The 27,019-nt window shown below is 34.4% G+C and overlaps 1 protein-coding gene across 6 annotated transcripts in view; it reads right to left on the bottom strand.

Annotated features, from left to right (window-relative positions):
* Window positions 1-27,019, bottom strand: part of LOC149804709 (regulator of G protein signaling 7-like) — a 294,195-nt gene that overhangs the window by 41,494 nt on the left and 225,682 nt on the right. For 4 of the 6 annotated variants that reach the window (XM_089943302.1, XM_089943338.1, XM_089943292.1 and 1 more), the window contains 2 exons: window positions 20,425-20,539; window positions 5,967-7,196 (listed from right to left, as the gene is read on the bottom strand). In XM_089943302.1, the coding sequence (XP_089799428.1) occupies window positions 7,053-7,196; window positions 20,425-20,539 (259 nt within the window). In that variant the 3' untranslated portion in view covers window positions 5,967-7,052. Of the gene's footprint in view, window positions 1-5,966; window positions 7,197-20,424; window positions 20,540-27,019 lie in introns of those variants that run through there. The other 2 variants (XM_089943319.1, XM_089943310.1) reach the window with 1 other exon arrangement.

The raw sequence follows: 27,019 nt of genomic DNA, 5'->3' as shown, positions 1-27,019 counted from the left end.
TCGATGTTGTAGTGTCAGTGAGCACCTTCAATTGTCCTCAACAGGTTGGCTGGACACACGATGTACTTCCATCTGTGTTGCTTCTTGCCTTTCAATATCTAAACCCACCACTTAACAGCAACTCATTTCCTATCTGTGACTCTCTCTTATCCATGACTAATCCACCTTTTAATCAGCCACATGGAGGGCGATATAATTATACCCACTCTGGAAACGTATTTGCTGGCCTATAAGTCGATGCGGAGTATAAGCTGAATCAGCAAATTTGGTAAATATTCCATCCTTCATCCATGTACAAGTCGATGCTGAGTATATGATGAGGCCAGACCAATACCTAAGATTGTCTTTTTCACTTCATTCCATACAGCATCACAAATTTTATCCTATCTGTAACACTGTAACCCTTCAGGTCAGGATCATTAAATGTAATTAAAAGTAACTATTTTATTTCACACAAAGTATTTTAAATGCATTATATACTTTCAGCTACCAATAATGACGCTGAGTTGAAAATTTAATGAGTTTACAGATAGGATAAAATTAGCAATGCTGTGTAGAATTAAACTATAATAACTTCTGGTTTCATATAAATTAAAAGCATCTTTGTATGATATTTTATATTAGCAGCAATTGGGAAATCATTAATGTTAAAATACTTTTCCAGGTGTTTTTTTTTTTTTAGGAAGGGGGGGGAGAGATAGAGAGGGAGGGATGCATGTGTATTCCATCACATTTTTCTTCTTGCACCTCGTGATCAAAATAAAATATGGTCCAATATATGAGAGATTTCGATTTTATCTCTTCATGTTGTTTTTTTATAATCTTATTGCCTCTGTTTAATTGAAGCTTTTGTCAAAGAGAGTTCAAACATTAATAAATGAAACAGTAAATGTAAACTATAAAAATACATACCATACTCCTGCAGGGTTTAAATATTCACAATAGTTATATCCATATAGACTCCATTTATGTTAAATCCCAAGAATGACCATTTCGCATGCTAATTTTCTTTGCTAATATAATGACCTCTCCATTCCCAACAAATAAGATTTGTTAAAAAAGTGCATGTACTCTTCCCATACTTAGGTGGCAATTGTTTTTATTTTCTTTGCTCATGCTAGATGTAACTTTAAATTTCTGTCAGTTCCATCCTCAAGTTCAAAAGATGTCACTGGCTGAGAAATTTACACAGTAACCACCGGACATTTCCTTTCAATATAATTGGTACAGTATTCATACCGGTAAAACCCATGGATAGTCTCATTTCCCTATTGGTGATCTCATTTCCCTATTGGTGATCTCATTTCCCTATTGCATAATCTTGACCTCTAACAGGTGTTATCTTGGAATGACTGAATACGGCTGTGGCATATTTCATTAGCATGTAAATACCACTACAAAGCCATGTGATTCTTCTGGCAACAAAAACTAGAAGGCTTTGCTTACCTAGTGATATTAACTGACAATGGAATATGGTACTGCACTTGTGCACGAGTAAGATCAGTCATCAGGTAAGTGAACAATACTGATTTATGATTGTGAAGACATCTGTATGTCTGTCTCTATCTTTCTCTCTCAATGGAGCATACGGATTATTTGATCATTAGGAGCAAGAAGAAAATTGTGATGGAATATGTCTTTGTCATGGTTATTCATCTTCTAACTTGTCAAGTCTAATGCACATATATGTAATCAAATTTAAACAACATATATTACCAACAGCGTACAGTACTGGTACATGCTGTTTTAGCGCAATTGCATCTGATGTATGTTAATTTTTAATACTGACAATCATGTAATTGTTTAAAATACTCAATGTAGGATCCTATTTTTTTTCATACATGATCTCTTCCCCAAAATGAAATATTTTTTACACATTCTTTTTCATACTTTTGGAGAATCATTCTCCATACGAAAATTACGATAAAATGATTCTGATGACATAATCAATATATAAGTCGATTTGGAGTACAAGATGAAGCTAAGATTTTCTTGTCAAAAAGAATCGTTTTTGGCAAATATGGTACATATTTTAATTAGTATTGGTAGATATTTTAATTAGTATTTCTTAGTCTATACCTTGTCTAATTACAATGTTTACTTTATTATATAGGTTCATTAGTACTGGCTCATACTGGGTATTGACTATGGTTGCTTAAATACTAATCTATGATTGTAATTTTTAAAATGTAGCTTATATGTTGTTTAATTACAATGTTTGAATACTTGCTATAGATTTTAGTTGCAACAGCTTTGAAATGATGTCACTGATGTCATAATTAATCCTTTACAATTACTGCTTGTTATATACACTGTTTTTCTCTGAGTAAATTTGTCTTCATTCATTTAATTCAGAGTTTTGGTGGGGCTTCTCTGTCATGGCTATTTTGTTGTTGTTGTTGTAGGGTTTAACACCATTTTTCAGCACACAATAGGCTATACATGGCGGCCAGTATTATTGGTGGAGGAAGAACCCGGGAAAAACTCCGGAAAGAACCACCAACCCACGAGAAGCTACTGGCAAGCTTTTTCACATACCCACATTGGCTGAATCCGAGACTCAAACCCACGCAGACAGAGGTGAGATGGCAGTGATCTGTAACGGAGAGCGCTTTAGACCACTCGGCCACTCAGGGCCCCGGCTATTTTGTCTTGGATTTTTTGTCAGGGTGCTATGAAAGTCAAATCAAGTCCCTGTGGAACATTTGCATTTTGCAATTCAAACTAATGGTATATATGGACTTGAGGTGTTAATGAATTCGATCTAGGACAGAAGCAAGAGAAGATAATATGCCACTTTGCAGATACTCTACTCAGCAATAAAAAGTTGTCTTTCTTAGTCTAACCACAAGGTGTCACATTAAGTTAGGGCAGACGGTGATTTGTTTATGCACATGCACTGACATGTGTTGGTTATACTGGTTTTTTCAGTGATCAAATTTCTATGTGAAGAAAATTTGTAAACCTGGGATACATTTTTATCTATTAAAGGACATGTGACTTTAACCATGTCCACATTTATTTATTAAAATACTTCTGCATTGTAAGTGTTTGTGATAGACTTAAGACAGAACATTATTTAAAGTGTCCTGTTGAATATTATTTTCCATCTTTCACATGGACAAAAATGTATTTAACTTTAACACTAAAATTACTCTTTCTTATTTTTTGTGAATAAAAAATATATATTGGACTTGTCTGTCTTATGTGCAACAATGGGTTTAAGTCTGTACTACCGTCAGTACCTAAAAGACTACAACTTTTCCCCCAAAACAGAAAAGTAGCTAATCTACAAAAAGTCGTAGTGCAATGAAGACACTATCACTTAATCAAGCATGTCGATCTCTCTGAACACATTAACAGCTCATCAGGGGTGTACAAAAACATAACGATCATTTTAACAAAAAAGTTCAGCCTACTGAGGCTTTAAAAATGCTGTTGTAACAATACTGTAACAACAACATACAGTAACAATAATAATTAATATGATCTGTACCATATGAGATTAAAATTGGAACATGATCAATCTGGAAATAACAAAGAACATAACACTATCCCATAATTCTGAACATTTGGTTTTTTAATGTAAAAGATATTTAAAAGAATTGGTGTGTGATAATACGGTTTGCAATATTGTCAAAAATGTTATTAAAACAAATATGCAAGTTTTATTTCTATGGACAGCAGAACCCTAAAACCAATTAACAGCAATAAATATTAACATGGAGAAAATTAAATGCTCCAGACTCATCAAAATCAATGGAAAGAAGAGGCTAGAGTGGGTCTGGGATGCCTCATCTGGCTGAAATATGCCAAATTGTTCAATGCAAGTGCAGTTGGCCAAGGAATGCGAGCTATCAGGATACTTCATACCAAATTTGTTAAAATTCTGTTGAGCAATTTTAAGAAGTGACCATTTAAATGGCTTTCTATTTTACTTTTGAAATAGCTGATGACTTGGGCTGTTGTTAACAAACCTTAAAGTCATTCATACCATGTTTTTTAAATTTGTTCTTAAGAATAAATCACAAATTTTTAAAATCTTTTGTACAGTAGTCATATTTGATACTGAAAATCTGCATCATTGGCATAAACTTGAAAATTCTTCAAAAAGGAACCTTTCTTTCAAATTTGGTCAAATTCTGTTAAAGTACTTTTCAGAGAAAGGTTTTAAAATGATTTTTCTACTTTTAATAAGACAAGTAATGCTTTTTTACAGCAGATCTGCAAATATAGAAGGTTCTCATATACTATATTTTCTGTCCAATTTGTTTGGTAAAAGTCTGCCTGGGAGTTTGTGAGAAAAGTTTTCAATTTTTAATGACAGCAGATGGTAAATTGCAACAATTTTATACATATTACAAGTCTTCTTACTAAGATCAAACTGGGTAGAATTCTGTTTGGGGACTTTTGAAAAGAAATTTAAAAAAAAATGTTTTTGTAATGGTGCCAATATTAGATGACAGAGTGGCTTCATTAACATAAGTATTAAATGCTTTCATGTCATAATGCTTTCTGTCAAATCTGATTGAATTCTCTAAAACAATATTTTTCGATGAAGTCATTTTAAGGTTTTTCAATTTTTAAGTAACAACAGACATAACTGAAGGCTGATTGGCACTCTTTGTACCAACTCTAAATCTTTTATGACACGATGTTTTCAGTCAAATTTGGCAAATATTCTTTTGAATAAGGGTAAGACAAATTATTTTAAAAAATGTTATCTCTTGTTTTGTAAGGACAGCTACATTAAATAGAGGACTGGCATTGCTTGTACAAACTTGAAATGTCTCTGTGCCAGAATGGTATTTGCCAAACCCGACTGAAAATGGGTCCAGCAGTTTTGAAAAACTGAAAAAAGACAGGTACACATACCATGAGCTCACTGAGCCTTACTGCAAGATGAGCTAAAAGTATATTTTGTTGATATTATGTATTTTGAAAAATTATTTTAATATGGTACATTTCACTCATTTGTCTAAAAAGTAATTTGTGAAATATGATATTGTTAGGAACAGTTTGATTTAATATATTAGCTCTTGTCACCAAGTTTCTTTTAAATTATTTCATTTATCATTGAATATATTGTATACTAAAGAGGAGGAGGAGGAGAGGCTTACTCAAATCATTTAAATCCAGAACCATTCATAAAATAAGCAGTGGATTGGATTGTAGTAAGCATGTCAAAGTGAAAAAAGTGACTGGAAAGAAAACTAGTTTTTTCACTATGGGTTTGTTACAATATGACCCTCTTAATCAGCTCAAACAATGTTCTGGGATGGAGGGGATGTGTTTACATCTGATACATTTCTTACATCCAATTTTGGAAATATCTGGCTGAGATATTTTGAATAATATCAGCTTATGAAAACTGAAAGAAAATTCACAAACTACCATGCCTGAAATAAATCTACAGCAACATTTTTATACAAAACTAGGAGTGGTACTATACTGAAGGTAAGAGAGGTAAATACACATAGATCAGAATATTTTCTTAATTTTGGCATAGGCATTTGATCTGATGAGTCACGTTATTTTGAAAGGAATCAGCATAGCCTACACACTTTCCCAACAACAGATATCTGCGTGAAAACAGCATGATAGTCTGAAAGCAGTGGCATGGCATCAAATGAATTTGTGAATTTGAAATCACATATAATGGAGGTTAATATTTTAAACATTTACGTACATATCTTTGTAAGCAGTCATGTCTGTCAAATGATTTAGGGTACAAAAAGCACTTTTGTCCTTTCTTACTGATGTTCTAAACCTGGGACAAACCAGTGGCCTATTTTTTTAATTTTGATTTCAAACCTTAAAGTAAGCATATGCCAAGTCAGGTCATAGCCATCTTCTCAGTTTTCCTGAAGGGTCATTTTATTTTTTACACTGCAATTAATAAATTTCTCAAACATTCCTTAGAAGTTCTTGACAAAACGTGACATATATATGAAATAAGAAATAGCAATTTTAAAACTTTTTTTAATAATACTACATAAAACAATTCACAAAAATTCGAGTTAATAAAAAAAACCATAAAACAATGAAAACATATAATTAAATGTACAAGTTTAACCAAAACAACTACATTTAACAAAGTAATGTGAATGTGGACAAACTTGTCACCACACACCCCTCTAAAAAATGTCTGTGAAAGTAGTCTGTGTAATCTATGTTCAGACTATTAATAGAGGTAAAACTTGCAAAAAAAGTCAACTGCAAGAACTTTTAAGTCCACATTAAGATAGAAAAGGTAAAACAGTGTTGGACAAACATGATAATTATTATGTTACTGACAAAAGGATAAAAAGTAAAAATAAATGCATGAAAGTGTAATTATATTGCCTCCATAATTATTGTAGAATTTCTACGTGCCAAAGTTTAGGTGCTATGCTGATTATTGAATCAAACTCTACATCATTAAGAGAAGTACAACTAAAACAGAAGCCACACATTTAAAAATGTACATGATATAATTTAAATTTATATGATTTTAAAAATATGGTGCAGTTCTGCTTGTAGGTAAAATACATTTTGATGAAGCCACGTTGATGAAAATGTCTCAGACAAGCTCTTTATTTCCAATATGCTTCATGCCATCTCGAAGAATAATACATTTTGAAACACTTCCAATATCCTTTGAATCCTGCCAGTTCCATTTCCAATATGAAGGCAAGCTCCTCCTAGAAACTGACCAGTAGAAATAATTATTTTATAATGTTAAATACCTATCAAAAGTAGAAGGTTGCCAAACAAAGAACATCAGCTCCATGCTCTTGTATATTTAAATTATGAAAACAAGTCAGTATCTGAGACAACTTCTGTGGGTATGTGTGGTGACAATGAGAAAATAAAGCTATTTGGATCCAATAATTGCAAGAGAATGACAGAGGAGGATCACGTACACAGAACGGAGAAATATTTTCATAGTGGAACTTGCATCAATCTAGCACTGCAGGCACAAATGAAGTCATGAAGAGATGAGGAAAAACGAAGAGTGCATTCGGTGGTAGCACAATCAACACAGTGAACAGACAGATGATGCAGGCAAATCATGTATGCTTAAAAGTGAAGTTGCTGGCTATGGAAGGTAACAGTCTTACTTTTTTCCTTGTGCCACTCAAAAATTCTTTGTACATGTCAGATCGGAGGTATCGACTGTAGCTATCACTTTTCATCAGATTAAATATATGGTCCTAAAAAAAAGATATAATTATATACAATTTGTAAGAACCATAATCATGCTTAGAAGAAACAAGAATCATTCAAAGAGGCTGTCGCTCTACTGGCTGAAAAGTATTTCCTGGAAATCAAGATAAGAACATTTCTTCCTTTTTACAGCCAAGTGTTGAAACCACCTCTCATACTCTTCAGCAATAACAAGATTTTCAAATCAGCTGCTGTGGTGGCCATACTGGACTTCACATTGCCACCATTTTTATTTAGGGACAGCAAGACACCATTTAGGACAAACAAGATATATATAAGTGGAGGTCATTCCTGGTATCAGATTAGCACTATTTCCATTTAGGACCAATCAGATATCGTAGGAACTCTTCTGGTGAGAATGTCACGTTAATGTGACTTTCTATTCAGGTAGAATAAGCAATAACAAGATTTTCAAGATGACTACCATGGTGGGCATACTGGATGTTAGATCAGCACCATTTTCAATTGGTACCAATGAGACATCAAAAGAAGTCCTACAGTGAAAACCCATTGCTGAGTTGACCATTCATACAGGATTAGTGATAATAAGATTTTCAACATGGCCACTTTGGTGGCCATATTGAACATCAGATTGGTACCATTTTTATTTAGGACTAACTTGCCATTATTGGAAGTCATTTAGTGAAAACCCTATGGTGACATGACCATCCATTCAGAATATGTAGCAATAGTAAGAATTACAAGGTTGTCACTGTGGTGATCATACTGGATGTCATATTGGCACCAATCTAATTTAAGACGGACTAGGAAGCATACTAAGTCTTCCGCTGAAAATGTCATATCAATATGGCTTTCCATTTAGAAGGAGTATCAATAACAAGATTTTCAAGACGACTGTCAATATAGCCATATTATATTGCAGATTCTGACCATTTTCTTTAGGTCCAAACAGATATTATATGAAGTCTTTTAGTGAAACCCCAAAAATGACATGACCATCTGTTAATCAGGAGTTGCAATAACAAGATTTTCAAGATGGCCATTGTGATGGCACTGTTTTCATTTAAGTCCAAGTAGACCATGGGATGAATGTGTGTGGAAAGATTCATGGCAATTCTCCAAGTAGTTCAGGAGTAGCCATAACAAATTTATGCTAAAGGATGTATGATGGACAATAGATCATCCCATAAGCTCTTCTGGTTTATGACCAACAGAGATAATAAATCAAGGACATGAAGCCATGCACACTTCTATATTTTCTATTTTTTTATTAAAAGCAATTATATACATAGTTCTAAGAAATTAACTTTTGATGGGCACATTTGGATTCAGGTTGTTTGTTCTACCGATTATTTCTAGCAAACTGCATAGACCCAGATCTGCTGGCACATTATCCAATTGCAGATCGTGATTTATGCAGTTTGCAGTTGTGAAAAAATATGCAGTGATCACTGTTTGAATACTGGCTTAAGACTGTCTTTAGGATGGTGGAAAACAGACCTAGGAGGAAATTACCAACCTTGTCATCAAATACTCTTGCTTGTGTCAGAAATAGAAATAATGGGGCATTTAAAGTGTAAATTTAGAAAATTAAACGATACTTACCGAAGATGAATGTTTGATGGTAATTTCAATGAACCTGTATTACACAATAATGCATAAGGTCATATGACTGGTCAGTCTTTAGAGAAGTCACAGGACATGTTATCCAAGAAACTAACAGCCCTTCAAAATACATTCCTTAACCACATCATAACTAGCACTTTGTTTTACCGACACTGAAATCACGACTTCACGAGCATTGTCAATAAGTACACCTTGTAATAATAAAGTTCTATGTTCTCTTGTTCAAGTTTTCAGCAAATTTCTCAAAATAAGGAGAATACTGATCTACTTCTTCTTGTTTGAAAATGGGTACTAACCAAATATTTCTAGTAACATGTAAACTTGAATTTGTGTATATCGGGGGGGTGGGGATATTTCCACATGCCAGTTCAAATTATTTTAATTTGAATTGAATTTCTTTTTCTTGTCTCTTCATCAAAATTTCCCCGTCTACTTTTTCTCTTTGCATTTGCTTCTCTGTCTCTCTCTCTCTCTCTCTGCAATCATAATTCTGTCTGTTCTTTTTCTCTTTGCATTTGCATTTTTCTCAATTTCTCTCTTCTTTTTCTTTTTTTACAAATGTATTTCTCTTCTTTTTGATTTTGGATTTCCATCATTTTGGTCCGAAGCTGAAGCTTTCTTAAAGGTCACTGGCCACCTATACTGTACAAATGTGTGATATTATTATAGTCATAAAAAATGCAGTTATTATGTATGCACACCGCAAAATTGTTTAAATAGACTTAAAAATCTGCTTTTTAAATGAAAATATTATTCAGCAATCTCTGTAAACAATCAGTAGTTTCAGCATGCCTAAAACGGATATGACATACATTTATCCCTTCTATTCAACCAAGCCATTAAAGTGTTTAATTCTCCCATGTAAATGTGATAAATGTTATGATCGTGCTTTTGGACGACAAATGTGGTGCACTGTTCCATATGGATGTAAGCAAAAGAGTGATGATGGGACAAAAGGGTTCTTTCTGTATCCGAAAGACCCAGTTTACCACCAAAACAAGTGGACTGAAGCTGTGGGATTGAATAGGGTGAGGGATGGGAAAGTCCTAAATCCTGCAGAAAGTTCTACGGTGCATATGAAAAGAGGGATAGAAACAGCATAAGTAAAATATGTCAAATAAAGGATTACAGTACAGAAATGTTACTGCAGATGTAAAATATTAATGTTTAAAATAATCATAATACTTTCTGAATGTGCAGAGTGTAGACTTGCATCATACTCTTATTTAGAATTATTATAACTTATATATGAAATCAAAAGGATTTAAAAAAGAAAAATGAGGTATTACTTTGGGATGTTTATCATTTATAGGTGAACAAGTCTGTTGAATCAGTCAAACACACACACACACACACACACATATATATACACACACATATATATACACACACATATATATACATACATATATATATATATATATATATATATATATATATATATATATATATATATATATATATATATATATATATATACACACACACACATATATACACATACACATTATTTACTGTATATATTGAAACTTGATAAAATAATAATTGTTTTCCTGTCCCAGAACTTATGGTGAAACATTTTTCATCAAGGTGTATGTCCCAAGACTTAAGAAACAAAATAATTTTATGTTGAATTTGTGCCCCTCCCCGCATGGTACAATAAAATAAATAAACAAAACACTTATTTGAAAATAAAATAGAAGAAACTAACCTTGCATTGTTATCACTTATTACTTCTTTTCATCAAGCAAAATTTATTAAAGAAAAAATATATCCACAAACTCTGTATATGTAGCAGATGCCAGCTGATGTACTGTTGTGTGTATCACTTATGTCAAATAACAAAATTGCAAATGAGATGGGAATATCACCTGATTGCTTGAAGGCACCCGCCATTTATGCATGATACGTTATAAGGTGCAAAATGATCAAGACTATTGTATCAAGGTGAACTATACGACTATATCTCACAAATAAAAATCATTATTTGACAATACATTCACTGTGAGTAAAAACGATAATCTTTTCGCTAGCATGGGCTACACAGTACTATTAAAGCAAGTAATTGCTGTGTATACTATTTACCCGACGAACATCAATGAATGTTTGTATCAATTAGGATTACAAATGGCAAACAAATAGAAGCCCAGGTGATGAATAAACACAACTGGCAGTGAGCAATAAACTCATTTCTTAAACTTACTGACAGGATATCAAATACAAAGGTTATTTTATTACAAAGCATGCCAACCCTGGAAACTGACATTGGATTATTTTAAGTGTGGCAATTTTCTTCTTTTATGGATTCGGCCAATAAAAGGAAGCCAACTTTGGTTCCTTTGGATTCTTTTGAGTGTGCTTATTTTTTTTCTTCAAAGTCAGCCAACATAGGGAAGCCAGCATTGATTCCTTTTTACCTGTATTAATGGGAATTTTGAAAATAAATTGAAATAATGGAACAGTTTTGAAAGCAATACAATCTAGTGCATTCTGCATGCACATCAATAAAAGGCTGAACAGTAAATTAGTTTTAAATAGTTTCATCTAAACGCTTCCTATCCATAGTTTACAGTGTTTTATTTTTTGACAAGAAGAAGCATGTACTTTGACTTGTGGGGATAAATGTACATCATTTCCAGTTGGCATCCTCTAATATGTGGGAAATCGTACTTAAGGGGAAGTAACAGCATTGTATATTTCTATTTCGAGTAATTATTTTTTCTTGCTTACACTTGATAATTTTTTTCTTTTTGTGCAAGTAAAACTAATTTTAATCATGTAATGCAAATCTGATGTAAAAAGAAAAATGTTTAAGTAGGTTGTGACCTTAAATACTATTTGAATCTGGGTTTTTTTGTAATTTCAATTCTTTTAATTTCATTTCAGAGCCAGATAGAGACATACTAATCAAACCCAAAGCACTTTTATCCCCAAAATTCTATTCCACCAAATATTTGTTATTTCTTGCTACATAAAAGAAACCTTCATTTCAGAACAATCATAATGCCTGGCAAACTGAAGCAATTCATCCTTTTCTGGAACTGTAACCATTACTAGGTTATGATTTAAAACACTTTTTCCACTTTAGATGACATTTGATGAATGACATTTTGAAAGCTTTTTGAATTCACTAAAGATTATTTCTTATGTGAAATCATAATACTAGAGACAACAAACAATTCCAAAACAAAGTGAATTTTTCTGAAAAATTTTAAAGAAATTTTTATCCTGGAAACTAAGTAACTGAAAAAGTACAAAAGGAAAAGAGTACAAAATTAAAGTTCTAGCAAGACCAAAAGTATAGAGTATTCCAAATTATTTCAGTGGTGTTCCAAATGAATTCCAATCTTGAATGTGCTGATGAAATAGTGCTGATGTGCTAACAGTCTTACTGTGTCTTAATGATATAATCCACAGTGTCTCGAAGTGAATTCACAATAACCCCAAAAAGTGATTTAGTCCTAAAGTCAAAGAGCACTTTCTGAAAAAATCCCAGTAGCGAATGTGCTGCTGTGCCAATAGCCTCAAATGTGCTAACGTGCCAACAGTCTTGAAGTATCACAATAATATAGTCCAAAATGTCCTTGAATGCATTCACAGTGATTCCAAACTGATGATTTAATCCAAGAAGTATTAATGAGCACTTTGTAATTCCAATAAATAATGTAAATAAATAAATCCTCTTAAATTAAAACTAAATACAACTAAAAGACTGATTCCACTAGTCTGATGTTAAAAGTAGGAATGAGTAATTCTAATATACACAAGCCTAATATAAAAACCACCATAAGGATCATTTTAAAGGAAATTTCCATCAAACTGTAAAAAGACTTGAGGCTATAAAGGTCATACTCAAGGCTGTATATAGAACTAAAATCCAAGTAAACATGTTTAACAACCAATGATACAATAATAATAATCTTAATATATAATTATACAAACATACACACAAAAAAATACACAAGTTAAATATACTTAACAATACAATGATCTGAAATCACAAATCAGTATATTGCCTTTTAAAAATTAAGTGTGATAAGATATTTTTGGTCAATGTTTATATCATGAAAATAAAAGCAATAACAAAGAATTCAGACAATTATTTTGAGCACTATAACATAGTTCTTGAAGCAGAGGCTAGTGTTTAAATGTGGAATCAGTTAGAGAAGGAACTGGCACAGACTTGGTTCTAAATAAATATGTATGATTGTGTTTTTATACTGAGAAATTCAATAGATGTGTTTTTCATTATCGCAAATTCATATTGATATTCACAAAGAAAATGACATTAGTTTTTTTTCTTCCTCCAAATTCTGCAGAATAGTTGAACATATACCTGTTAATTGCCATTACTTTTAATTTGTTTTCTCAGGATGAGAATCCCACCCAAATCAGACAGCCTGACTTTGATAATATCCAGTAATTGTCAATCACCTATGTTGAATCTAGACTCAAAAATATATTACACAGAAAAAAACTAGACTCAAAAATATATTACACAGAAAAAAATAATGTAAAATTTTGCAATAAAATTAGTATAATGAGTAATATTTTGTTTGCATAATTCCTTGATATAAATATCTGCTTTTTCATAATATTAAATTTTCATTTTTTTAGCCCAAAACATACTGTACTGTTTTCATGTTAACATATTTTATGCAGCCATGTGCCAGGAAGAGTTATGGTTCTTGCCATCAAAGGTGACCTTTAAAAAAAGACATTTCAGGAATTGTATACAAATATTTTCACACATTTTGCCATCATTCTTGTAAATGGAATGCCAAAGTAATTAATGGTAATGTGTAGGTGAGTGTATATGTTTGTTTTATTCCTTTATTCTCAAACGATATGCAGATATCTTGGAAACGCTTAATTGCATGTATTTGGACGCAAATTTTTGATCTGGGATGCAGAAAATCACCCATGCTGGAGTGCTCCATACATACTTTTTCGTTGCCAACAGGAAACTTTCATGACACAATAAATATGTTCTAACCACTATGAAAAATTAAAGAATGCTTTTATTTTAGTTTGTTCCCGACTTCCCGCTAAAGGCTCTCTTTGAAGGACGAAACCAATACCAGTTTGTTATTGTTGTGGCAATGTCAAAAATAATTGTAGTATACTGACACAGAATTTTTTTATTTGCTTAGTATATATCAGTGCTTCAAAGGTAATCAGTTTTCTTTGAAGTTGCAGCAAAACTAATACATTTAAAGAAAAAATGTCATCACCTGATTGACTGTAGTCATTACCCATTCCCGCCTTCAGAGGTGGTAGATTGTAGCTAGTCAGTTGCATGGCTATTTTCATTATATTACAGCATACAGTACCAAGGACAGACATCAGCATAAGCGGATTATGATATAACAATGCACTGTTAGGGTAGGTAGTTCATCAATATGAAACAAGGATTTGTTTATGTAACAATAGATTCCATTGTATTTTTATATCTACTTTTGCAGCTTCCAGTCATGGCGCCTTTGAATTTCTCCACTCCAAACCCAAGACTGTATATACAGTTTTTATTTGCCAAAAATGTTGCCACAAAAAATATCACCAGATGGTATAATTTGTCGCTAACAAGGAAAACAAAAATTACAATTTGCGACATTGGCGATGCCCAGTGTGATCCCAGTTACTGTGTTCATTTCTGATTGTGGCCTTATAAATATTGCATGTGACCTCGAAATCAAGACTAGTCAAGACTTAGACAAAATGCAGTTTGCAAATTTGGGTAAGTATTTTGGGGTTTAACGGAAAACTGATGAAGATTTTAATGAGATTCAGAACTGTGCTGAAGTTGTTAGAACTGATAGTTTGGATGGGACAGTAGACAAGTGTGATAAAGCGTGTGATGCCTGGCTTAGAGTTTGGAATAAAAACTTTCCTTGGAGTGACAAAATTCATTCTGATGGACGAAAAAGAGCTATAAGCCAGAGGTGCAAAAAATGTGGAAATTAAGCTCCATGGCAACTACTGGTTCTTATAATCTGCAAAGTTCCACATTTCCTTGGCATGAGACATGAGACCACCTACTTGCATGGTAGTCATAAAATCATTGAACTCCACAGTGACAGAAGCATGTACAACTCTGCTTCAAGAGTACAGAGTTGTATTTCCAGACTTTGCAGTCCTAGCTGCAATTGTGTTGGTGTCACCAGTGACCTCCATTGCATGTGAGAGAGGCTTCAGTGTGATGACAAAACCAAAATGAAGGGAAGGTCCAGAATGAAACATGAGACCTTTAACACAATTGATGCAAGTCAAAGAAGAGAGACCTAGTGTGCAGAAATACAGTTCAAAGCCCAGCATCAGAAAATTTTGTGAAATGCAACATAGATGAAAGTGAACAATATATTGTAGTTAAAGAACATGATATTTGTACATGATATCAATTTTAATACATAATTGTTTTAAAGAATAATAAATAATTACAAATAAATAAATCTGACAAAGTTTTGTGTCTGTTTATTTCTGGCATTTTGATGGACATTTAGCCACTGCAACATGCTTCTGGGAGGGGACTGCAACTTTTGCTGGTGGGACTCTTATTTTTACCAAATTACTAGACTCCTAGTTTTAAAATCCTAGTTAAACCATTGATATGTTGTGAAAAATTGCTGACACATATAAGACAAAAGAGCAGTGGAACCTTGAACTGTGAATAAATTTGTAAATAATGATTTTGGCTTTTAACATATGAAAGTGGAGAATGTACTAGGTGTAACGAGGTGCCCTTTTAAGAAAAATGTTAATCTTGATTGCCAGTGCCTGTTGCTATTCCTGATCAGCTTGTTGCTGTCACAACTGTTCATGTGCTGCATGCTGGTTATTTATCTGGTCTGTAAGCAACCATGTTTGTGTCACAAGACTCTTGTGGCATCGCTTGAAACAAAGAGGGTGAAACTAGCCATGCTAATTGAATTGATTGCTTTGCAGCAACATGATGTGAGCTTCAACAACATGATCAGCATCAATGTCATGAACCGTATCAATATTAAATATGGTTGCAGTGAGTTTCCTACAAGAATGAAAACCTTTGTTGATCCTGTGTGACATTACTGAAGACTAAAAGGGTGAAACTAGCTATGCTAATTGAAATGACTGTTCTGCAGCCCCATTACACAAGCTCCAACAAGATTCGCAATCTTAATGTCATTAACCCAATTGACACTACATACAGTTACAGTGTTTCCTACAAGAATGACACCCTTTTATTCTGAAACCCTGCATAGTCAGCACTACATTCTTGCCCAAAAAAAATCCATGTGCAATGGAGTCTGGTTTTAGGTTGTGCACGCAGCACATCATCCACCATTAATAATGGCAATATGGTAGCAGTGCTGATTAGTGCACTGAAACATTGCTGGTGGAAGGAACCACTGTACACTTAATGCAAAATAAAGCTAACTGTCCTGTTCTGAGTTTGTTTGCTACACAAGTCTTGAAATGCAAGGTGACACCTTGAACTAGTGAAAAAACAACAAAAATTTCATTAGTACACGAATCCCATGACAACTTGTGCACAACAGTGTCCAAAACATCAAGACGGGGTACAAGTTATCAAGGGACCTACAAAAAAAAGCCCCCCAACTAATAAAGTGATCGATCTAGAGACGAAAATGGTGTGTGTGTGTAAAGGTTACAATGCCGACTACTCGATTTATAATCATGTTCAGATTAACTGTGAATAAGTATCACTTTATATCATTTGCTTTGTTTATTTTATCCTCATAAATAACTTTTAATTTCAGGAAAAACTATACTGAAAAGATTGTCAAAAACATTATTCCACATGTTTTCCATTCACTTAACATGTGTACCAATTCACACATTGTGTATTATGTCACTGATGTTTGTATTCAATTGGATACATTCTAGTTGTATTGTTTGTTTAATATTAGAGGATTTTTTAAGATTTAAGAAAAACGACTGACATTATTTTGAAGAAACAATGTTGATTTGAGCGATAGGATAGATAGGTAGATAGACAGTTTTATTATAGTAGAAGTAAAATTAAAAAAATAAATTCACAAGGGTTAATTATTACCTACATGAATTTAATTGGCCTATAAATTAAAAACAATGCAAATTAGACCATAATACTTGCAGTTTGTGACTATCCTGACAAATATCGCTTCACACAATCTGTAATTTTTGGTGTATGTTACCCCTCGATTACCATGCTGCCAAGCAAAATCTCAGATTTCTCAACTGCATGACCTCTATGGAGTCGGCATTTTGGGTCTCCAGCCACCATATAGCAATATTAAATAATTTTATTGCTTCCTGTGCTGATAGAGGAGGTTGTGCAACATCTGCATCACTCTTGACACTTGTCATACTCCAGTTGGAATTGTCTTCTGTTGTAAATGTGTTCGTTACAGAATTAATAATTTGTTCATCTGACATGTATTCAGCTGCAAGCACTGTCAACACATGTCAACTCCACCACATCATTATGAGAAACACCCATCTCAGCACCAAGAACCATGAGTCTGAATAAATTTCTCACAAACAGCCTCCAAGTGAATGAAATCTATTTTGCTGAAACCTTCAAAGTTACAGTCATCATCACTGCCCTGATCATCGACTTGTTTCATGTCAAAGGCAGCTCCAAGACCCTTCCTCCAGCATCCCTCTATTATCTTAGGAGTGACTGCTTTCCATGCTTGACAATCCATGAATACAGCCTCTTTTAAACTCACACTCTTGAGAAATGTCTTAACACGTTCTCCACTGTCCACTGTATTAACAGTCGATGGTAATTCTGCTTCAAAGTGCTCATAATTATCATAATTCCTTGGTTTAGTGGCTGGATTGTAGATCTTGTGTTTTTAGGGAGATATTATATCCAGATCTTTCCATCACTTGTTATGAGTGAATCAGCAGGGGGGTGGGGGTGGGCTGGGCAATTATCTAACAACAGTACGTTTTGGATGGTTGCGACAAACTTCATGAAATACCGCAAATATAGTTGCAGTAATCCAATCATTTACACTATTTCTATATACAAATTGAAGGCTGTTGTTGTTCTCATGGAGGGTTATATTTGCCAGATTATAATGATTTCATCTTGCGTGTGCCAGTTTTGTTCGCACAAAACAAAAAGTGTTAATCTATAGAATTTTGTCTGGCATCATTCCTATAGCAAAGACCAGCATCATCACAATTGTAAATTTGGTCTTCTGTATATTCCTCATGGCTGATTATCTCTTTGAGGTGGTTTGGATGATTACATGTGGCTTCCTGATTCACCAAAAATACCTCTCCAGACAATGAATTTTGTTTTATTCCATGTTAGTGCAGGGATCTCCAGAACCATCCATAGCTTGACATGAAATCTGAGTCAGACCTGTCAACCCTGACGAGTCTGTCTCAGCAAGGCAGTTGATTTTTTTCCATAACTTTTACCAGTTTTCAGTAAGGTGTAACAAAATACCATAAACTTTTCTTGTTAAGCTGGAAAATGTATTATTAAAAGTTCGGTATTCGGAACGTGCAGCGACGATAAACATTATGTTCAACTGAAAAGTTTGTAAAGTACGCTTAGACTTTACTTACCACTAGTACAGATGCACAAGTTTTAGTTCCAAACCCTATGGATCTCAATGGCTTGTTGTTATCTCTCAACTCGATGTAATTCTTTTTTTCATTTCACATGACGACGGCATTCATTTTTCCTCAAAATGGCACTTATGTCTAATAAACATAAGCGTGTCGCTTCCAGCTTATATTCACAAGAATCTGAATATTCCTTTTTATTTTTCTGGGATGATTATTAACACATTTCAAAGGCTAAATTCCCCTTTTGTTTTGTCTTAAACATGCTTAGACGCCATTGAATTTTTTTTTTTATGTGATCAACAGTTTGGTCATACAGACCAAAATATGTGCAGTTTAAAGCGTCTGATGTGCTGCTGTAAAGTTAGTCTGGTGCCCTGACCAATTTCACTACTTATAATATGAAACTCAGATCTAAACACAGCATCATCTAATGCAGAATCATTTGCAGTCCATGCTCATTTTCATTTTTAACCAATCATCTGAATCAGCATCATGTAAATAATCCCGAAGTTTCTGCCCGTCCTCTGAGTGTCAACTCTGTAATTTTGAGTTCACTACAAACTTTCAAACTTGCTTAACCATTATGAACTCTATGATGCAAAGCTTTTCATTCAATTAGTACACATTTTGCTTGATATCGTACCTCTCCATGGTCATATTTACAAATTATGCATTACTGTGTGTGTGTGTGTGTGATTTGGATTTTTAATGTAGGTTTAACAATTTTTCAGTCATATCGCTACAATGTCTGCAGTGTGGCAGTTTATAGTGATGTCCAGAACTGAGGCATCATGCCATAGACATGTAGCATAATGTCCCACCCAATCACATTATCCTGACACCAGGCTGACCAGTCCTAACGCTAACCTCTTAATGCTGAGCACCTAGCGAGGCAGCTGTTAGTACCATCTTTATAAGTCTTTGGTACGACTCAGGGGGTGGGTTGGGTTGTTGAACCCATGACCTTCTGCATCTGAAGCGGACGTTCTAACCACTAGGCCAACTGAGATAGATATATATATATATACACACACACACACACGTACATACATACACACACTCACACACACACTTTAATGATGTTAAGTATATAATATTTAAAACCATTTCAAATAAAATGAATTGATGTTGAGAACGGCAGTAATGTCAAGAAATATTGCTCAGATTTGCCTGCCTTTGAATTGTTTTATTGTACCTCCCTTTAATGATTTGATACAAAAGACATATTCAAAGTAATAAAACAATGCTAAAGCCAGTCTTGCACTGATACATTCTGTCTATGACAAGCAGGTGTTTACTTTCTAGACTGATATAAATCACCATGAACAACCTGACTATTCAAGGCCATTGACCATCAAAATAGCATGTCCATTTGGACATGTTTTACTGTACATCATTTCTAGTCTACTTGTTCTTCACTCTCTATTCGAAATGAAATTTTTATAAAGAAAAATGTAAAATGAATATAAAATAAGATAACACAAATTTTACAAGTGTTAAAAACTGTTTAGGGGAAGGAAAATGAGTATCAATTTTTCGAAGTTTTCAAAATTTCAACCTGGATGAAAATGCCTGTTCCTTAATTGAAAGATGTTAAAAGGTTGGAGAAAAAAAAACTGTTTTAGTTTATTCTGACAGCAATGTAAAGAATTTCCTGTCAAATGCATTTTTAAAAAAATCAGCTTAACAAACCAATGGACCAAATTATTACATAGCTTGGACATATGAGATCAACATTGGTTTTCTTTCTATTAAGTAGATTTCAGCAGTCATTCCACATGCAAAGAAATATTATGATATTTGTGTAAATAAAATTTTAATAAATTTAGAAATATTCTTTCTTTTTGGCATTTTTATTTGTGCAAATAGCAGCACAGCCATTAAATGTGCATTCAATCAATAGAAAATTGCAACAATGTATATCATAACTGTTACGAATTTTTAAATTGTGCATACTTATTCTAAAATATTATCATTAACAGTGTCTATGTCTCAAAACAACCACGAGGGGTGGGTGGTAATGATAACAGAAGCAGGGGTTGGAAATCTGAAAAATACCTGAGCTTCTTCAAAGCAGTATCTATTGGGACTTTCCTCCACTCGCTTTCTAACCAGTTCAGTGATCCTACTATCTACATTCACAGGATTATGTGCCCCTGGAGCTAGAAATTCTCTGAAAAATCACACAGAGAGAAAATACAAGTTTCAAAGTTATCCAAAACACTTTGTTAAATATGATTTTTTCACAGTAAAATCCCAACCGAGTTTCCATTCTCAAAATTATTAGGAATTTCAAAATAATAACTATTACATATTTTTTATTTGAAATTGTGTGCTGTCTTTCTCTATGATTAAATGATATTATATCTATATTGTGTTACTGACCAAGTTCAGTAATCATGGGCCTACCCGACGGGTGACATTTATTTTGTAAACAACACAATACTTACCTAATATTTCTCTTGGATTATTGATTAAATATTCAGGTTATTATTAATGGAGGTAAATGTTTTTTTGAATTTAAATCTAGGATATTGGCATTTTCTTTTGGAATTCCTGGTGTACCTACTGTATTACATGTTCTTTACTTAACACCACTGGAATTCATTTGGTTGTGATAGAACTTCTATGACTTTTTGGGATTTAATTCCAAATACTGTGGTTTTTTATAAAAAAAGTTCATTTTATATTCTTGGGAAATAATTATTTGTTGAATTTTGCAAACTTGTCGGTGTTCGCTTTTTTCTGTTACTTAGTTTAAGTCCATAGATTAGTAACAGTAACCTCAGACTCTTTTGAGGCTCAAAGAGTGGAACTTTAGGCCATTTTCAACCATGCCTTAATTCTGACAGCATGCCTAATATTTTCAAAATAAAAATAAAAATTGCAAAAATTGCAAGGCTGTTGTGAGATAAATCTTGTTCTTTCCACATTTTAAACTGTCTTGAATTTTCATTCTAGAAAGATTTAAGGACTAATTAATTTCTAATGTGTAGTTTTTTGGAGGGGTAAAATTAATTTTAATTATGCAATACTTACCTGCCACTATTGCATAACTAACCCATTTTCATGCCGAAAGCTCACTGTCCATTCGATGTGAATCCATCCTCCCACAGAGTGGAGAAAAGTCAGAATGACCTTTAGACACCCCTCTGTATGTCACATGGTCATGCGCAAAGGGTAGATATTATCTATCACCTTTTCACAGACAATGATTACACAAGACTTCAGAGCAGGGTGGGAGCAGGGCACCTGGCAATTGCAGCATGTAAGCACTGCATAATTAAAATTAGTTTTAGCCCTTCCAAAACTTAATTTTAATCGCAGCAATTACTTATCTTGCCACTATTGCATAGCTGAATTTGTCAGTTAGGTGGGTAGGCTGATGCTCTTGTCAAACTGACAAAAAAACTGAGAAACTGAGTTGTACCCACCATAGAGGGAGAGGTCCATCTATAGAAGGCTGATGTCTCTCTGAGCCACATATAGGGCCATAACAATTAAGCCGCAGTGAGAAACAAAAACATGAAATGTGTTGCAATGCTCTAGCTCCCTAATGGGATTGAACAACCTGTTATTGCACTGATAAACCTCCCAAAGAGAAGGGTGAAACCTCCATTGCTGTGCTCAACTTCCCTAATGGGAGGGTGCAACCTGCTGGAAACCAGAGACAGCCAGTATCAAATGACATGGCATGAATCTTTCTTCTTCGTCTTGCAGAAGCTCGAGATTGTAGGAATACAGTTTGAGGGTGAGGTTTTGAAAGAAGCTTCACTCAATGGTTCAAATGGGGCCTGGTTAATGACCATAAAACACAAGATTCCATCTGGGCATAAGAGAGCGGGAGACAGGTCTCTGGAGCTCAAATATTTAATAAGATCAGCATGCTGATGGCAGCTCAGGAGTCCTTTTTAGGATACTAAACATCTTTTAGTCTTAAAGAGGAACAAAAGGAAATCAGCAATGGAAGTTACAGAGAGGCTGATAGGATCAACGTGTTCCTACTACACCAGTCACAGAAGATTCTCCACCTGGCAACATAGACCATGGATGCAGAAGCTCTCCTGGCCTGAGTGATGCAACTGGCAACTCTGCCTGAAAACTTGTTCTCGCAGAGAGATTCCTTGAGACAAGCCAGGAGTGAAGGTGGAGAATGTGTGGGCTGTTGTGGAGGGATCCCTGGTGTTGTGACAGGAGACCTCTCCAGTGAGGTGGAGACCTGAGTCCATCGATCAACAGGTCAAGGATATCACTGAACCATGTTCTCTGGACCACAGTGGGGTGATGAGGATGAACTGAGCTGTGGAAGTCCTGACTTTTGCAGAATTTGTGGTAGCAATCTGAAAGATGGGAAGGCATAAACAAATAGGTGTTACCATTGGAAGCTGAATGCATCTACTGCCCATGCTCTCTGTGACAGGAGACACATAAATGGGAAGTTTGCTGAGCCTGGTCACAAGGGGTCTTCCTCAAAGGAAGGAGAGGGACTCTTACTGAATGGTGAAGAGATCGTTCTGTGAGGATTGCTCAGTCTGTTCTGGACAGGCTGACTCAGCAATTACATTTATGGTGCTCAGAATGTGGTGAACTAAGATTGTGAAATTCTCCAAGGCTGCCCAGATGATGAGGTTCCAGACCTCCACACAAGAGAAGGGGCATTTGTGCATCTGAGACATTGTAGATATGCTATGACACATATGCTGTCTGAGGAGGCCAAAGGCAGTGGCATACAAGGTTCAGAGTAGGGAAAGATAAAGGCAAGCACATAACAGGGTTATGCTAGTAGCATCTCTAGGAGAGCCAGGATTTGATCTACCCAATCCAGAGGAATCCAGACCAAGTTGGTTTTTGAGGAAGTTCATCCCCACATAAAAAAAGTCCCAAGATGGAACAAGTTCAGACTTCTAAAGATTGGGTAAGAAACTTAAATTTGTTATGTTGGACCAAGAGCAGAACAGGTCCTGATGAAGGAACTATACTTGGATATTGTGAAATCAGTCAGTGGCCGCAATACTGGAGAATCAATTTTCCAGTATTCAGATGTTTGGTGCTACCATGCCAATGATCCAGGTGAAGACTATGGGTGCCTAAGAAGATTCTGAACAGCAGAATCTGCAATTGAAAAACTCTCTGGTCCAGGCATAATTGGAGATATTTGCAATGTGGAGGAAAATATCTGGATGTGCAAGTGAGCATCCTGAAGTTTGATGGAGATGGTCAAATCAAAAGGTTCTAGATAGAGGAGGTTGTCCCAATTTTGAAAGATTCCTCCAAGAGAAACTGGTTGAGATCGATGTGATTCGAAATTTTCTGTGTTTCTTGTTGACCAGGAAGATTGGGGAGTAGGAGGGTAGACTGATCATAAAAGATCCTTTTGATTCCATAAGCTATATCAAACACATCATTGCCTTCAGACTGTGATCTTTTCGGGCCTTCAACCGAGTTTTATTCAGGACTTAATATTATTAGGACTTGTGTCTCTAATTCTTGGATTATTTTGGGATTTAATTCGCAATACCATAAATTCTTTTTTCTCATTTTCACTTTCTATTCTAGGGAAATAAATTATGTTAAATTTTACAAGGCTTGTTGTCTTTCACTCATTCTGTTACTTATTTTAAGAGCATAGACTCATAACAATAAAATTACAAATGAAGAAATCATACGAATGACACAAAATATATAAGCGATATAAAACTTCTATGTGAAAGCGCATCTGTGATTAGATTATCTCTTTCCTTGATGTGCTTGATCTCAATATTGTATTCCTGCAACATCAAACTCCACCTTCATAATCTCTAATTTTTGTTTTCCATCTTGCCAACGAAAAGGGGTTGTGAACACTGAATCAGAGGCGCAGCTCAACTAATATAAACTTTAAAGTGCTGCAAAGCGAAAATCAAAGCCAAACATTCTTACTTGATTCTGGAATAATTTCTTTAGTGCTTATTACGGTTTTTAAAAAAAAATAACACAGTGAATGATCAGTACCATTATTGCCTTCTTGGATCTATAATCCACCAACCCCAGCACCACATGCATCAATCAACAGGCATTTAAATGAGTGACTTGAATCTGTAGCTGAAACAAATGGTGCACTCTTAAGTATGGCCTTTAACTTATCAAAAGCATTCTGGCATTTTTCAGATCAATGAGAATTTCTGATAATATCCAACCATACCCCAAAATTGCATCAATTGCTTTTTACTGAAAGGCAGAGGGAATTCAGAGATGGCCTTGACCTTCTGTAGGTTTAACTTGACCATGTCCCATGATATGTCATAGGAATGTAATACAAGCACGGCAAAACTCACTTTTGTAAAAATTAAATTTCAAGTTTGCCTCACAGAGTCTATCAAAGAATTTCCAAATGGTTTCCATGTGATCTTTCCAGGTGTCATTGTAAATGATGTCATCAATGTAAGAATCACAGTTCTCTAGACCAGATGTAATCATATTCATTAAACATTGGAAAGTACAAGGTGAACCATGAATCCCAAACAGCATCACTTTATATTGATAAAGTCCATCAGGAGTTAAGAATGATGAAATTTCCTTTGCCCTTTCCATGAGTGGAATTTGCCAAAATCTTTTCAAAAGGTCACATTTGGAGACATATTTTGCATTTGCAATCTTTGATTCTTGGCAATGGAAATAAATCTGTTTTGGTCACACTGTTCACTTTTCTACAGTCACTGCACATGCAGAAAATATCTGGTTTCAGCACAAGAATACATGGAGAACTTCAGTCACTTTTACTTGCTTCTATGAAATCATTCTCCAGCAAATACTGAATTTCTTTTGTGCACGAATTCATATTTGAGAGGGTTCATCCAGTACAGATGCTGTTTCATAGGTGTGGAATCTTTAATTTCAACATCATGGTAGATTTTAAAATATACTCATATTCAAATAGTAGCTGTTTTAGTTCACTCTTTTCTTGTGGCTGTTGAAGTAAAAGTTTCTGGTCCTGATTATTCAGCATTTCTTAATTTCTAAAATTTATTATACTGAAGTCACTTTAGTTCAATTTCATTCCATTGTTTAAATCCTCACTTTGTGGGACAGCTACAACTAAGCTGACTGTATGATTAACAGGGCTATCTCTATCAACATACTCCTTTAATGTGTGAAACTTGTTTACCCTTTAACCTCTGAAGAGTGTTAATGATATAATATAATCACTTTCTTTTCAACTGTAAAAGGACCCTGATGCTAAACCTGAAGAAGATATTGAAAGCCAAAATTTCACCACCAGGTTGAAAACTTCTTTCCTTTGCATTTTTGTCATACCTTAATTTCAATTTAACTGACTGGAGTGAAAATTAGTTCTTGCCACTTCACAGGCCTTTGATAACTTGTACTTGAAAAACAAAGTAAAGAAGATTAAATTAATTTCTGAATCTTCAGCTGAAAGAAGTTTCCCTTTTAAAAACTTTAATGGTCTATGGACAGTATGTCCAAAAACTAGTTCAAAAAGACTAAATCCTAATGATTATTGAACTGATTCCCTAACAGCAAAAAACAGTAAATTAACACCCTCACCCAAATCTTTTCCTGTATGAAAGAATGAAAGAAATATCAGTTATATTTTTCAAAATGTCTGATGACACCTTGCTAAAGCCCCTTGACTTTCAGGGTGAAAGGCAGAAGATTTAAATTGCTGGAAACTCAGTTCATGCATAACTTGCTGGAAAATTCCAGATATAAAATTTGACCCCTGTTCAGATTATACAGATTTGGGAAGGCCAAATTATGGAAAATCCTTTACAAATGTTTTTAATTTTAATATTCCTAGGAGGAATTACCTCTGGAAATCTTGTGGCCGCACACATTATGGTCAACAAGTATCAGCTGCCTGATTTGGTCTTAGGTATGGGACCAACAGTCCACCATTATTATGCTAAATGGTTCCTCAAATGCAGGAATAGGTTGCAAATGAGCTTTACTTATCTTCTGATTGGGTTTTAGTACCATTTGAGAAGTGTAGAAATATCACTTTTAATTTCTGGCCAATAAGAATATTTTCAAGATCTTGTGATAAGTCTTACATACCCCTAAATTACCAGTCAAAGGAGCTTACGGGCTAGTCTAAGAATGTCCAGTCTATATGACTTAGGAATAACAATCTGATAGCACACTGTCATAAGGACCCGATTTTTAACAAAATAACAAACAGGTACTTGTGTGACTTCTGTTCTGCCCCATGAAAAAATGGAGATCTGAGGATCTTGTTCCTGTTCAACAAGTGATTGTCATTTGTCACCCTGATGAGAATTGAGAGAATGAGTACTAACATGAGAATCATGGTGATAAATACCTTTTGATTGATCCATACCAGGAGCAAAAGTGACCTCATCAAAAGCCTGATCAATAAATGTATCAGCTAAAGGAGTAATTTCCTGATAAACATCATTCTCAAAAGACCTCTATTTTTGCCAGAGCTTTCTTTCAAGAGCTTCTTTGCCCTAGCTCTAATAATTGCACAAGTTGGGTATAAATCAGAAATTTCATTTTCAACAGATTTTGACTTTGGATCCAAATAAGGCTTGTCAGTTACAAGTGGATTAATCTCAACTTTTAATTGGGATCAGATTGGCAGAATCACCAGTAAGTGATATAGAACCTTTCAACATGAATGGTTAATAATTCT

This window comes from Sinohyriopsis cumingii, chromosome 2 (genome assembly GCF_028554795.1).
Source record: "Sinohyriopsis cumingii isolate HCF-2022 chromosome 2, ASM2855479v2, whole genome shotgun sequence".
NCBI lineage: Eukaryota > Metazoa > Mollusca > Bivalvia > Unionida > Unionidae > Sinohyriopsis > Sinohyriopsis cumingii.
Note: the sequence above shows the minus strand (reverse complement) of the source record. Positions and strands in the feature narration are given on the sequence as shown.